This window comes from Spodoptera frugiperda, chromosome 2, assembly GCF_023101765.2.
Source record: "Spodoptera frugiperda isolate SF20-4 chromosome 2, AGI-APGP_CSIRO_Sfru_2.0, whole genome shotgun sequence".
In the NCBI taxonomy this organism is placed as follows: domain Eukaryota; kingdom Metazoa; phylum Arthropoda; class Insecta; order Lepidoptera; family Noctuidae; genus Spodoptera; species Spodoptera frugiperda.
The window spans coordinates 9646714-9662659 of record NC_064213.1 but is presented as its reverse complement, the minus strand read 5'-3'; the positions used below and the strand labels follow the sequence as shown (position 1 = coordinate 9662659).

The 15946-nt window shown below is 34.0% G+C and overlaps 1 protein-coding gene across 1 annotated transcript; it reads right to left on the bottom strand.

Moving 5' to 3' along the window:
• Positions 1-7765: 7765 nt before the first annotated feature.
• LOC118269417 (UNC93-like protein) lies at positions 7766-15715 on the bottom strand. The gene is made up of 10 exons (XM_035584524.2): positions 15466-15715; positions 13045-13163; positions 12564-12726; positions 12094-12217; positions 11502-11648; positions 10681-10747; positions 10188-10347; positions 9163-9267; positions 8610-8772; positions 7766-8199 (listed from the first exon to the last, which is right to left on the bottom strand). The coding sequence occupies exons 1-10, from the start codon at positions 15583-15585 to the stop codon at positions 7913-7915; spliced, it is 1455 nt and encodes a 484-aa protein (XP_035440417.2). The 5' UTR covers positions 15586-15715; the 3' UTR covers positions 7766-7912.
• Positions 15716-15946: the final 231 nt, after the last annotated feature.

Sequence of the window (15946 nt, the reverse complement as noted above, 5' to 3'; positions counted from 1 at the left end):
CTAAAAATTCTGCAGTAAGCAGGCTCCTTTTCAACCTAATTAAACATTCAAACACGCAAACAATTACATATGTAAAACGACATTGTTATCCTATTAAAAAGTTAATAGATATCACAATTCACAATACGTGCTTCGCTTCCCTTCTCTTAGTTTGCATTCAAGGATATCGGAATTAACTGATTGTGTCGATATAACCAGGGCAAACCGGTTACGTGCAAACAAATAACTGAAACAAAATATGGCCTATCTATAAACGTAAGATGAATAAAATATTGTCTAGGAAATCGGTTTTGTATAAACACTGCAAAATTGCCTAAATAAAAGAATAGCAAATGAAGAATACATGTTTATAGATTTTATGAATGATATTTATTTTTGCAAGTTGGTTATAAGATAACACGTCAATCTTTAAAATAACTAGATGAGGCCGGCATTTTCTATCAGACTACTTTGAAGTAGAAATGCCGACACAAACTCAGGACAGGGGTCATAGTCTGTTTTAAAGTCCAGACAATCAAATAAAGAATAATGTATAGAGGCACAGGCTTATCTTCAACACCCAAGAACTTCTATAGACAAGAGTCAGGAGACAAGGTTTTATTATAAACCCAATTAGTGAAAAAAAAGACGTTGTACTAGGTATTTGCCAACGAATACCAACGAAGCAACAGATAACAATTCACCTTTATAATTTAATTATTCTAGGCACACTTTCATAGCTAATAAATTGTAAAAAATGTTAGTTAATAAGCTAAATAAATAATAAAGCTAAGCTTCATTATAAAATACTATTCGCTCGAGACAATACTAGCTTAGTAACCTTGGCCTGCCGTTCATTTAAGGTCGATTGTTTGCACGAACTTAATAAATCAAAGCTTAAATTAATTTTACACTATATAAATAGACCTATGTGTATGAGTCATTCTTACAAGCTCTATAATTACTTAATTAATTGTTTAATCAACCGTTTCTGTACCTTAGATCAAGTTAGTCTTTCCTCTAGTGTGGCTGTTTCAAGACCTCTGGGTCCCTATATGATGTGCCTATCTCACTAACTTACCTCGAAGAGAAATAGATTTCATGATATTCTAATTATTGGAGCTCTTAATTTTATCTATCTAGACGTATCTATTTTTCTCCAAAGATCCTAGTTTCAGGTTACCGAGTCAATTTACATTGATTTTATGTCATCAATACCAACACGTAGACATGATAAAAATCATTGTACATTCGATGCGAGTAGCATTACGACAACACAATCAGTTCATTGCATTGGCATGCTAAACACACAGGACAATATTGCACATCTGTTCATTCATGTTTAAGATGATAAGATAATGATCGCATTTAGTCACCTCTATATTACTGCCATGCAGTCTATGTTTTCTAGAGTCAAAGTCAAAACAAGCGTTATTTTATACTAATTTACTCAATAGTCTCATGTAAGTACAAGATATTGGATACAATTCTCTGGTCCTTATACGTAACTGGCAAAAAATTCCTTTACATAGGTACACATCACCAGCCTATAAGTGGCTACTGCTACCCAAAGGCCTCTTCCCACGCGGAGAAGGTTTGAGCATTAATAACCACGCTTAGCGTCTAAATAATCTTAGAAAGTAAATTTAACTCGGAAAAAGTCACATTAGTACTTTGGCGTTGCTAGGTTTCGAACAAGTACCGGTAGAAGCGGGTCTTGAACCTTCGGGCCACCACGACATTCCGTACATCCCATAATTATTATGTCACTATACAACACTGTCTGACTTATTGCTATAAGTAGTTTTTATAGACCTTGCAATTGCAATCATATGTTTATTTCAATATACTTAGGACAGAATACTATCAATTACGAACACTGCATTGATTAGTTAAGATTGATTCGATTTCAATTGGTAATTCTGTTGCGGTACTGTTAGATATGTAGGTACTGTAAATAATATACCGTACACTTTGTATTAAGTACTACTTAGTGACTCGATAAGTTCTATGGATTCCGTACTGGGCGGATATTACGTAGTAATTTTAACACGATTGTGTTTCTTGTCAAGCGAGCTTATGCATTATATCACATAGTTGTAAAAAATATTTCTTGCCAATTAGAATTTCTTTTTAAATACCATTGTCGTATTTCATGTAAGAGTTACCTTAAGTAATAGAGTTTCATTTTCAATTTCTTCTAAAAACCTCTTAATTAACACAACAAGCTTTTCCCAAGCAGCCGTTGTTAGGTACGTATTCGCTAATTATTAAAGCGCACTCATTGTGTGTGGCCCCGACCTGTCAATTAGCAAAACTCTCTTAACCCATGAAATAAAAAGATATTTACACGTTCTAAGGCATACTACGCAAGAGGAAAATTTTCGTTTAATACTACTTTTTTTATAAAATTCAAACATAAATTTACACTTTATTGCTCTAATTTTGAATTTGAACACAATTAAATGATACACATATTTGTATACAAGTAATAAATAAAAAAAATAATGTGTTTTATATTGTATTGTCATCAAGATTAACTGACTGTGTACCAAATATCAGATTGATCAGACATCAAGAAGGTTTAAATGCTAATTACTAAAATTGATCTAAACAATCAAACAGGTCAAGCTAAATTAAACCGTTTAAAAAGTAAGAAGTTTGCTATAATTAAAATACAAATATCAGCACACAGTGACTCAGCTGCCCCAATTAAAACCATGATGACAAAAAATGTTTTTTGTCCTATGGGTTTTTGCAAACTATGTAAAAAAAAATGAACGCTTGTTACACCAGCGAATGTGTCACCTTCAAACGAAACCAAATTAATTAATTACCCAGTCAGTACATGATTTTTTATTTTACATTTTATTATACCAACCTTGAAAGTGATATACATATTATATAACAATTTCTCACATTCATTTACATAAAACTATGACAAGTAATTGTTATTTACCATAATTTTACTGTGAAATTTGTTTACTGAATCTTATATAAAATCAATCGAATCCAAACGTCACACCTATTAACCCCGAAGGGACATTAGTAATGCACATTACGTATGTATGTATACAATGTACACCCATTTTTCACCATTTGTGGTGTAATTTGCATATAAATTGCATAAAATATATAAAGAAGTCATATTCAAACATACAAACTGTACGATTTACATGTTACACACATTTCTAAAAACCTTGCTCTAATTTTGACATAATTACAGGACAATGGCATACTTAATGCAATAAATTATACGCCAGGTAGGTGTCAAAATATAGAGCGCCCATCCTTGACTGTCAGAATCATTATAGCCCTAGTACCAATATCACGATCTCAATTACACCGACACTAAAATTGTTAAATTACTATATCATTCATTGTGTGACAAAAAAATCTATTTATCCTGTAATTACATGTGCGTATGTAAGTACCTACCGTGGCCTCTATCAAAACATAGACTTGAATTACATGAGACTGTTAACATAGTCTAGTTTTTATGCCTTGGACTGATTTTAATTATGTAATATTGTATGAATTGATTAAAGAAAATGTATTATAGTGTAGGTACACCTAAATACTTGAAGTTTTATTTATGTTCCAAGCATTGATGAAATCTAGATCCTATCAATTAACTACTAGTTATATAATTGTAATCCCTACAACTTGTTGTAAATAACTAAGGCTTGATATTATTACAACGTCAAATTCAAAGAGACATGTAAAATAATAGAACTATAATGGCCTAATAGGAGTTTGTTTTAAACGTTGCTATGTTTAGTTCTCTGATTGGTTGGTTCATTGGAGCAGACCAATCAGTGCACCTCACACGGTAACGTTTCGATCTCGTTAAACATAAAACAAACTCGTACTAAGCCCTCGATTAACTTACATACATCAATGCTAACTGAAATAAACATGAACGATAATGACTGTATTAAGTATCTAGTGACTTTTAATGTAAACACAAATCACAATAAACCCAACAGGTTTATAGTTTTACAATTAGTTCCGGTTTATGCATGACTATGCAGCAATATTTTTTAAAACTATATATGTCCTGGACTAGATATATCTAACTGTTAAGAAATAAACTAATGGTGTTTTTATCCAGAAAAGTCGTAAAAAGTAAACATTACAGGGAAATTCGTCAATGGAGATAGAATTCAAGAGCATTAAAACAAATTAATTATATTGTTGTCGGCTTACTCAAGTAACTGTTTGACGAGGAACTCGACTAGTTTCAAGCCATGCTAGAAGCTCAAACAGTTACACGTGTGTAAGCCGATAACATAGTATAATTAATTTAGTATGTCTCAAGAAAGTTATACGGTAATAAAATTATAGCAATAAAACAATTAGGTAATCGTTTAACAATTGTGCTTAGGCCGCTAAATAAAAGAAAGGTCAAAATCTAGTCAATGCCCTCCACGTTAAATTCAAATTGTAATGTATTCCACGACTCAAAACAAAACAAAATATACAGACAATCATTTGACAATTGAATGATATAATCTGTGTGACATTTCGATTAATCTCACCCTGAACAGTTTGCAATCCGCAAGACTGCCGAGGTAACTTTTTACTAGTTATGTTATGAATCTTACGTAGCAGTTGTAGGAAGATGAGCATCAAAGATTTCATACATACATACACAACCTCTCGTCCATTTCCCATGGGGGTAGGCAGAGACAATGAAACGCCAATTGCTGCAAATCTTACATACTTCTTACGTTTCATCAACAGTCGTTAAAGAAATCCCCGAAAATCGATCCTGAGACCCCAAAGCTAATATGTAGGTAAATCATTCACTGACGGATAAACTGACGGACAATTACGTTTTTAAATAAATATTATAACTAACATGAACATATTTTAACTTTGATATCATAAAATACCTACTTACATAAAGTACTAGGTAGGAGGCATCAGTAATTAAAGTACGTTATCAATGTTACGACTAATTAACAAAACTGATTGTTATATTAGTTTTGATTGTCGATTAATCTTATTGTAGTAGTTTTAACAATGTTAATTCTATATATTAAACGGATAAATATTTTGTCAACGACGCCAGGTTTTACCTCTATTTTTTCAGTAATTAGTTAATTACAGCAATTATGCCTATCAAAAAAATTGGCGCACGTGTATCTAAAATTAATATATATAAAAAATAGTCCAATTACCTTAATAGAACCACATTTTGACAAATCTACAAATATTTTTTTATCAATCAAATATTTTTTCTCTAAACTCCATTCACAATAAAGTGAAATATTTTCGTAAAAATTATAAAGTTTAAATAAAATTGACAAACATAAACTCACCTTCACAGAAATGAAAATTCGTCGTATGTAACTGCGATAGGATTCACTTTGGAACAATTAATTATACCTAAAAATTAATAACTTTTTAAAACTATTAATTTCATAATTATTAAATGCGCGCAAAAATACTACATCACTTTTTAATTTTCACTCCAAAAACAATTCCCGCCTAAAGTGAAGACCATAGATAAAAAAAAACTTCATTCAGCCTGTATTATAATTTTATTTGCGGCCAGCTATTGTTTCGAGTTGTGAACGCGTGGGTGACCGTACAATGTGTCCGAACCACTAGATAATGGGTGCCTAACTAAGTAAATGGAACTAGAGAGCCTGTGGCCTGTGCAATAGCTGTACGAAGGATTCGACGCCTTGTTTCCATTGTTGAATAAGGCTTAATTTTGTATGTTATAAAATATGATGATGATTGACGTACTTACATTTTTTTATTTTTGATTAATAATTGCCTCATTGGTTGAGTGGTCACAAACGCCGCCGCTGTTGCCGACTGTCAAGCAAGGAGTCTCAGGTTCGATTCCCGTGTCAGGTTAAGCATTCCTAGGTTTAGAAAAAATCGTAGGTAATATTCTTTAAAACCCCAACATATTTATTAGGATTTATTAAACAACCCAACAGTGGAATAATGACAAGTCAATGATTATCAATATCTACTTTTACAAATTAGGTATACTTTATTTATTTATTTAATTAATATTCTGGAGAAAAACAGCTAATACAAATTTGATATAACAACAAGCATAGCTACAGAAGCCAAACTATAAGTAATTATTAAAATCAAATGTTTTTCATATTTCCTAACAGACTTCTCTAATGACTCGACTCTATGGTATCGTATCGTTACGTATTAAAACCTCGTTAGACAATGGAAACACGCTTTTTTATTTTAATACTTAATGAGTTTAGTGCGCCTACATAAAATCGGAGATACTATGTACCCACTTTATATAAATATTATGTAGTAGTATATGCATACTAAAACTACCTATTTAATCATTCTATAGTAGTTTACTGTGGTGAAAAATCTGTAGTTTTATGACTGGCCACAGCCTCATAGTTCACTCCTGATTGATAACTTAAAGCATTTTTAATGGCAGATATTTATCATTTCAAGTACGTACTCTTTAGAAGTTTATATTGTTCTGAATAAACTGTAGACTAATTTTATTTAACATGATGTTAAACCTGGAATTTAAAAATCGATGTCATTTGTATAAAAAAATTAGGTAAATAATGTTATGTACGAAAAAACCATAAAGTTATTCGTCGGTGAGTATAAAAAAATAATACTCCGACATTGTGAAAGAATCTTTTACTGAAAACGGGTTGACGAAGATGATAGGTTATATTATACTTAGGTAGGAAGTAAATAATCAATAACAAACATTACTAAAAATCAATTTATTTTATTTACAATCACATATATGTATCTTATTTAATACTCTTATTTAATGTCACTTATGTATATCACTACTTCAATCAAAAAATTTAATTAATAAAGTTATCACATTCAATATTCGGGTTTACTTAATTCACATACAACATTATAAATTATTTACAATAAAATGTCTTACGATTTGCTTACATCTCTATTTCAATCATTATGTTAAAAAACCATGTACTGAATGGTTTCTGGTGGAGGTATTTTATTTTAATGAGAATGATAAAACCATATTTTTGTAATAACTATCGTGAGACATACTAAATTAACTAAAAATCACGGTTTACTCGCGTATAGCGAAAAGCTCTACTAGTTTCGAGTCACAGAGGAACTCTACATTATGAGCAAACGTGCGCAGCCTTCTGTCTGCTGCAACAGACTGATACTCGAAACTGATAAAGCTTTTCTCCATTACTCACTACGTGAGTAAACCATATTTTCAGTTAATGTTAAAACTAGCTACTCCCATACATTTTCACACACTGCTTGGCACCTATTGATCGTAGCGTTTTGTTTGATTTCCTATAACCTTCCTTGATAAATGGACTATCAAACACAAAAATAATTAGAAGTAATTTCGGCTGTGTAGGAGGTCCAACATAAAACCTTAATTCTTAATTCAAACAATTCATAATTTTCATACTCGATTTCATTTGGCAAGGAAACTGTAGCTTGACCAGATGAAATGGAGTATCGTTACGACATAATGTCGTGCGATTATGAACGATCCTACGAGCTAATGGTAAAATAAGTTCATTCTTTACATCCCACACGTACAGAGACGTTTTTTACAAAAAAAAAAAAATTAATTCATCAAAACATAACATCACGTCTTTTCTTCAGCGAAAAGATTCAGCTGAGGTGCACAGCACATATTAACCATTTATTAAATGTAACAACAACCCACATCTAGCAGATTTCATGCAAACATGTTCATTTCATGAAAATGCTCTATTTAGAACCTTTTTAGAACCATTATTAAATTAAATGCCACTAAAATGCTGGAACAATTGATTAACAACAATTCATTGTAACCAGGTGGTAACAAATATGTATCCTATAAACAATTACAGCCACGATGTTTCATAAACGTATACATTACTATTAGACAATTACGTTCCTGAGGTAAAACTATATGTAAAAACAAACCTTACTCAATAGTATGAAAAGCGATATTATCACAACCTTTAGCATTAGTAATGTAACACAGATCCTTCTTCTTATTCTCTAATTGTCTCTTCTTTATATGTTGTTGGTATTCCACGACGAAGTAGCAAGCTACGCCGATGATCATCATGCCGAAGATCAGGTAGGTCTTGGCACTAGTCCTTAGGTATGGCGATATGACGTAGGCAATGATGTAACCTACGGACTCCCATAGCCTGAAGTTAGAGAAGGCTGCCTCTTCTCTCCCTGGGAATAGGATGCCGTAGTATGCTGGAAATAAAAAAAGAATTGTAATTTTCAGTACATACATACTACTATAAAATTACTCTCATATTTTGGCAGTTATTCGAATTGTTTGTAACGACCGAAAGTAAAATCAACCAAAATATTAAAATGTTATTTATTGACAATTTTTAAACTGGGCATTTGTCTTAGACATGCATCTTGACTTTTACGACACGATGTAAACCAACTAAGTCCTTAACCCAACCATGTTTCATAATGAATATCACTGTCAAGTTTGACTTAAAAAATTGACAATAAATAAACAATGATGTGATACGTATATTTTATACTTAAATGTGAAAGTTTATTTGTCTTTCTAACACGTGGCAACGGGGCGTCTTTAAAGTATGATCTGTGTGTGACGACATAGTTTAATACGTTTATAGTAAACCCACCATTAATCTGCACAATCCATATAGAGTCACAGACCCCCCAGAGCACAGCAATGACGTAGAGCACGTACTCCTGGCCAGGGTGAGGTCGCCACGTCAGCACCGCCGTGAACAACGCGGCGTGGGCTATCGTCGCGCCGCATATCAAAGGCAGACGACCAGTTAGCTGTAGAGAATGGTAAATTTATTGATTGGAAATAATGGAATGTAGTGAGATGCGAGCCAATATAATATTATACAAGCTCTGGTCTTATCTTTAAGCTTCCCCAATCTGTAAAATATCTTTATAATAGATTTTACATTCCATTACAAAAAAAAATTTTTTTTTCGCAAATTAATACAAAATTGATAAAGTTTTACAGTTAAGGAGAGTTTATACAGAGTCGTCTACACTTATTTAGTTAAATTATGTAAGTTAAAATTAGTTTAGAGCTTTCAGTTTAGAAAATCGCAAAAGAATCTTGATTTCGGTCTAGCTTGGTGCAACGGTGTTTTTGATATCGTTATTGTTAAAACTAGAATAGACTTTATTGCATACAAAGTCAAAGTCTTCTACCTTAGCAACATATCCAGTTAGTACGCATCCAATAGCGTCTGCTAACCCGTAGGTCATCATAACGAAGCCAACTGAGCCAGTACCGACAGCACACGACACGAACGCCTGCAAACAAATACATAGCAAATTGTATGAATGAAATATGCCTAGGTAATGCCACGCCAGTACTTTACGTTTCTGATCCAGAGCTGCGAACTACCTAGCGGGTTTACCGGGGCTCTGGTTCGAAAAGCAGGAGTAGGAACGGGGTGGTTTTTAGTCAGTAAGAGTCTGACACTCCCTCTCGCCTCGCCCAAGACGAGAGAAGACATTGGATAAATTCCCGCTCAAAAAAAAAAAAAAAGTACTTTAAGTTTAAGGAAATCGAAACAAGACCGCGTTCAGCGCTCTGATGTCAATTAACATCATAGAAAACACGAATAAAAGAGATAAAAAACGTGGAGAATGGATGAAAGGAAAAGGACGCAAAAAAGTTTGCACTTCACAGTCACAGTGGATGATCTCGGCAGAAGAAGACTATTGTGTATGTCAGGTTCGTTTAATTCGTTTCAAGTTCCCTTATAATTATTATACGCTTTGGTTTTAAGGCATCTTTATTTATAATGAGTATCGCCTTGTGTAAGAAAGATTTTATAATGCTTTAACAGATTCTCGATACGCCCTTCATTCTTAACGCTTCTTTTTTCTTAATTTCGAAACGCAGATCTAAGCGAGACCCAATATGTTTTTTATTGTGTCTCATATACCGACAAAGATTTGTTAAATAGAACTACAAAAGGCTCACAAAAATATCCACTACGCCTTCCGCACTGCCTTTTCTTTCATTTTTTTTAACTTAATAGGAAGGCGCTTGGCCATCTTGCCTGGTAGTAAGCTATGATGTGGCCGACGATGGAGCACGCCTACCTAAGAGCAACCTGTTCACTCGGGGCTTGAAGACACCCAAGTAGTATTTTGTAGGAAGCACAGACTCCGGTAAGGAATGCCATATTCTTTAAAAAATATGAGATTACAAATAAACTTACAGCAGTAAAATCGGCTCCAAAGAAAGCCTGCTGCAGTCCAATGAAGATGTTGATGATGACGAGCAGTAGCTGCGTGGGCTCCGCCATCAGCTTCAAGGTCACAGCCAGGAGAGCCATGCCTGATAGTCCACCACCAGAGCCTGAACGACCGGAGTCGTACCTGTAGCAAGAGTAACGTAAAATTGAGTACATTTTCAGGAAACAAGTATGATTTAAAAACTGCCTCGTTGACCCAGCACTAGCGTTTTTCAAGTAGTTCAAGTTTCGGGTTTCGTATTCAAATCTTGAAGTATTTATTGCATCCATAATGTACATGTACATTATGGATGATATGATATGATGATAATGGTGGTATGTCATATTTACGGACCCTATTGGGTACAGCAAATTTTAAAATTAGTTAGAGAGGGGAAGGGCGTTATTTTCAAGGGCAAAAGGAAGGTTCAATTCCTGTACTTTAGAAAATAAACTAGAAAAATGACTTTACGCTCACCTTTTCATAGTGTCGACGCCTACAGCTACAATTAGCGCCGCCCCGGCCATACATGCGAGATATATTCCTGAAAACACGTAGTAAAATATTATAATAATAACGTATTTGTATCTTGGTATTCTATATACAAAATCAATTACTGTTCGTTAGTGTCGCTAAAACTCGAGAAAAGCTGGACTGATTTAGCAAATTTTGGTATTGAATTATCTGTAGTTGGTATTGAAGTCCAGGGAAGGTCAGAAAATAATGTTTGAGACAGTACGAAGTTTGCTGAGTCAGCTAGTAAGAAATAAATAAAGAAAACTCAGAGTTGTATAAGACAGAATGTGTTTAAAGAAACCATGAAGCCATTGTTTTCACAATCTTTACTATTGAGCATGACTAATGTATGAATATTCATATTTCCTCAATATGCTACAACTACATACACTACACCAATCGCTACTTCAATGTTCACATTTTCCATGACAAAGAAAAGTACTAGCCGTGTTTTGAAACAATGTACAAGTATTAGAGAAACAAATTGAGTTCTATTTTTAGCCTGTTAAGACTGATTTTCATAAGGTTACTTTACGTTAAGATCTCTTAATACTTCCGTTATTTTGCTGATGAGCAACCATATTACTTTTAAAATGTTGGAACTAAAGAGGTTCTTTGACTTATGCAAAACAATAATGCGGTATGACTGTGTAAAATTGTTTTATTATTTTATCCTGAAAAGTAAATCATGACTTACGTACATGACCACATATTATAAAGACGTTTTAAATGGCCAACCATATATAAAAATCTGCAAGTACTTAATTCTACTTGTATTTTACCTGAGATCATCTGAATCTTCTCTGGTGGCTGCGTTGGCAGAGCCTCTCCAGCATCAGCGCTGGGCAAGAAGTTGGCTCCACAGAGTACAGGTATCATCGACTCATTCACTGCTGTTACTGCTGCTGCATTGTCTCCAGAAGATAGCACTGGAAAAATAATAGCAGTACTTCTTACTACAAGCTCGGAACTAAAAACGTACCTAAGCTCTTCTGGTTAAAAGCGAGATACCGAGCCTGATTGGACCAACCCTATCCTGTTTGAGAAAAAACCAGACAAATCTCATGAGGGGTAAGGATATTGAAAATTTAAAATAGAATTGAATTTGTTTACTCCTTGCTTGAATTCTAATGAAATTAATGAAAATAATCTAAGAATCCCCAGTAAGAAGCAATCATTTCATAATGCATGTGTATATTATACACGTATGTACCTACGAATACTAACAAATGAATACAAATACTAAACTACGTATTACCGACTATGATACAGACTAGTCTGTAATTTAATCCAAGCACCAAGCCTTTTCTAGCGTGACGGCTTAAGTAGCAGTACCAACATCAATATTAAACTAATTAATGAAACCTTACTAACCAAGTGAAGAGATGAGATTGCCCCAAACTTGGTTCATTTGGAAGATCATGAAGAACAAGCCAAGGAACCGGACCAGCAGGGCCTCGGCTGATATGTTGGATAACTTGCTGTGGGCTTCAGATACCTGGAAAATAAATATATGGAGTGATTGTTTTGTGAAAATAATAGAAAAAAAGACAGTCTCTTTTTACTCTTTTCAGATAGAAAGCAAATCCAAAAATAAATTGTTCAAGATTTTTGACCCCTGCATGGAGACCAAATAACCTTGACCTTTGGAGACAAATTAAGAATTTGGTTCAATGTGGGTGCGTTTTATGCATACAGTTTTATACGCAATATTGAAAATATTTATGAATCAAACAAATAGTATTTCCGTGCGGGAATCAACACCGCTACACGTTACGCAGAAGTCGATCGTGAAGGGCCCTATCCTGAACAAGTATAAAGGTATCCTAAGAAAAATAACTCACCACCGACAAGTATGTACACTTGGCGCACCAGAGCGGCCCGCCTCCCAGACCCACGATCAGGCCCGCAGGGATCATGGTGTAGAAGGTAGGGTACAGCTGGGCAGCTATGTACGGCATGTATGTGATGAACGACAGGGAAATCGCCCATTTTGTGCCCAGCCATCTGGAATGAAAAGAGGTTAAATGAGTATTACATCTTCCCTACATTGTTGAAGGGTCATCCATCCACTGTACATCCATCTTCCATCCATTCATTCATATGACTTGATAAATGAATAGATTTATACTCTAATCATTCATTCATTCATCCATATACAACCATCACTCATACATCATCCAACGAACGAATAGAAGATTCATTCGTCATCCAAAACCCATCATCTACATTTCATCCATTCATTACCTTATGAGCATGAAAAGGGAAACCCCTCTCACGAAAACTGTGTCAAATGACTATATCATTTGTTTAGGAAAAACTTACTTTATGACTACAACAGGAAGGAAGATATTTGAGAAAATGAGGCCAGCGTAGACCGCAGCTAGTGACGCGGTGCCCAGTCCCGCCTCCGCGTTTATAGAGCTTTGAAGGTTAGCTGCACCCTGTAAAAGTCAGTTATGTTTCTTATTTTATTTTGTTTTCCTTTCTTATTAAATGACACGTCCTGGTTTCCCCGAAATTGCAACATTGTAATGAGACAGTGATATCGTTTTGGATTTGTCATCGTTTGTCTTGGGATTATCTAACCGGACCGAGTTTTGGAAATTTAGTGTTTTCCGTGCTTCGAAAACTTCAAATATGACTTCAACATCTGGCATCTTTAGAAAGTCAAAGTATCTTGTTAACATACTGTTATTTTGTTAAACAAAAGAAGGTGGTGAACAAAATAACACAAACAATATCGAAGGAATATTAAAAATAACACCATAACAAAAAAATACAGTTGACACCTAAATAATTATACCATAGCGTCATGGTAAAGGTCTCCACAGACCAGAGCAGATCAGATAATATAAAAACTACGACTAAAGAGTTGCCAAGGATTGAAAAAATCTATTCACCGACTAAATAGGTACCAGTCGATCTTGACGCTTCCGGAAACTCTTCTAAATGTAGCATCACTCTAATCAAAGGTTTTGTCACGATTTATATTTATATAGGAGGTTTTTTATACAAAATTTAATACTCGTCTATACATTATGTAAATTATATACTTGAATCTACACGTGTTTTACCTACTTATAATAATACGCATTGGTAGTCGTTGACCAATTTATATATAGCCCAAATTGCCATGTTGTGTAAATCAATACATACATAACCTCACGCCTGTTACCCATGGAGCAATCAGAGACTATGGAATGCCAATTGCTACTATTGTCTAGAATCTAGACAACCTAGACTCTAAATGAATACTTAACAAAAATCATACTTTTGTTTAGTCTCTCTCCGTCTATGGTTTTCATGCACTGTTTTTTTTAATAAGTTGTAGTAATTGTGTGAGGTGATGTATAAGTTTACCCTTGAAAACCTTTATAAATCACTGATGCACCTTTATAAATCACTGTGACTTCTATTGAAATAAGAGATTGATATCATAGTATGACAAGATTCTTACTAATTTTAAGCAAATCTTAGGAAATTACTTCAAACAGCTTGCTCATTTACAGTAATATAAAATCAAATAACCTTTTGATAACTGCACTACGGCATGTACCTAGAGGAAAATCCGTATGTATTTACCTCAATTTAGTAATAACTTGGAAATGACTAAGAAAGTAGGTTTGAATACCGAAACTTGTTGGTATTGGTACCTACTTACGTCACTGTAAATACCCTGGAACCTAAGTCATACCTATGAACATAGGTATTACTTAGGTGGCCGAGTGACCCCGAGAGCGACTACCGCGCAAGGGTATTGAGAATTTCGGTTTTCCGAAATTTTAAGTCAATCGTCAACGTCACGCCTTTTATCCCCGTGGGAGTAGGCAGAGGTGCACATTGCACCTTGTAATGCCGCTGTACAATCTACACCCACTTTTCATCATTTGTGTTATAAATCCCATGTAATAGGGGGTGACCCTATTCCCATTTACTAGGCACAATTCCAGGCTCCACGCTAGTAAATCCAATAATACTTTGCCCGACCCGGGAATCGAACCCGAGACCTCTTGTCGGGCAATCGCACAAGCGACCAAGAAGTTAGATTTCTTATGTAGGTTAGAAAATACTAGATAAAATAAAAGATGTATCGAAAAAGATTAAAAAAAAAACAATCGACATTTTTATATTTTTAGATAAACCACTCGATTTGTTATCTTAACCTGTTTTAGATATTCTGACCTTCAATACAATCAAGACCAGTCTTGACAAGTTATTCAAAATCTAAATAGGCTCAAAATAAATAGATATATTTTTACTAAATGCCTATAGTTGACAGATTCGTCGCGATCAACAACAATACTGAATACAGAGGCTTCAGCCTTGAATTTCAGATTAAAATATGTACTTACTATGATACGAAATCCGAAATAAACAATTTTTTTACCAAAATATTAAATGTGATGATTTTTTTATTAAGGTTTTTTTTTAAATCCTAACAAAAATCACATCTTTCAGGGGCCTTAGTCTGCTATTACAATTGTGTCAGAATGGTCGATCATTGAGCAGTGCAAGAGGGACGGAGCTATACAACCTACATAGTTCATTCTGACACAATTGTAATAGCAGACTAAGGCCCCAGATCGCCGATTTTCCAAACTCTGAAAAACTGGAAAACTTCCCAGTTCCTTTTCAACACTAACTTTTATTATTTTTTTATGACTAAACTATTAAGTGTGCGTACCATAACATGGGCGAAGCCGCGAGTGGAAACTTAGTTAATAACAAAACAAATAAACTCACGCTGTATGCTGTAAAATGCACCATGAAAGCCAGACTGATGACGACCACATTCTTCATGATCCTCCATGTTTCACCAGGTTTCAGATTATCCGCCGGCACCGGAGATTTTTCTTCAGACATTTTCACACAACACTTTTATAAACCTAATCAAATGAACTAGTTTTTGATATTAAACTAATCTTGTGTTTTTGGTTGTTAAATTTTATCCTTGATGTCAAGACATTGTTTTGTTCCTCTTTTTCTTTTAACACAACACTTTCTTCTGTTAATTTCGTATCTGAAACAATAAAAAAATAGTTCTAAAGTTAAACAATATTTATGGCTTACACGTTTAATTACAATCTTTATTTACATTTACCTACATTAAAAAAAATATGCGACAATCAAATTCATCTAACGTCCAAATTCCATCAAAATTGTTTAACTTAAAAAGCAATTCACTTATTTTAATTATATTTATTTTATTTAATAATTATTTTTA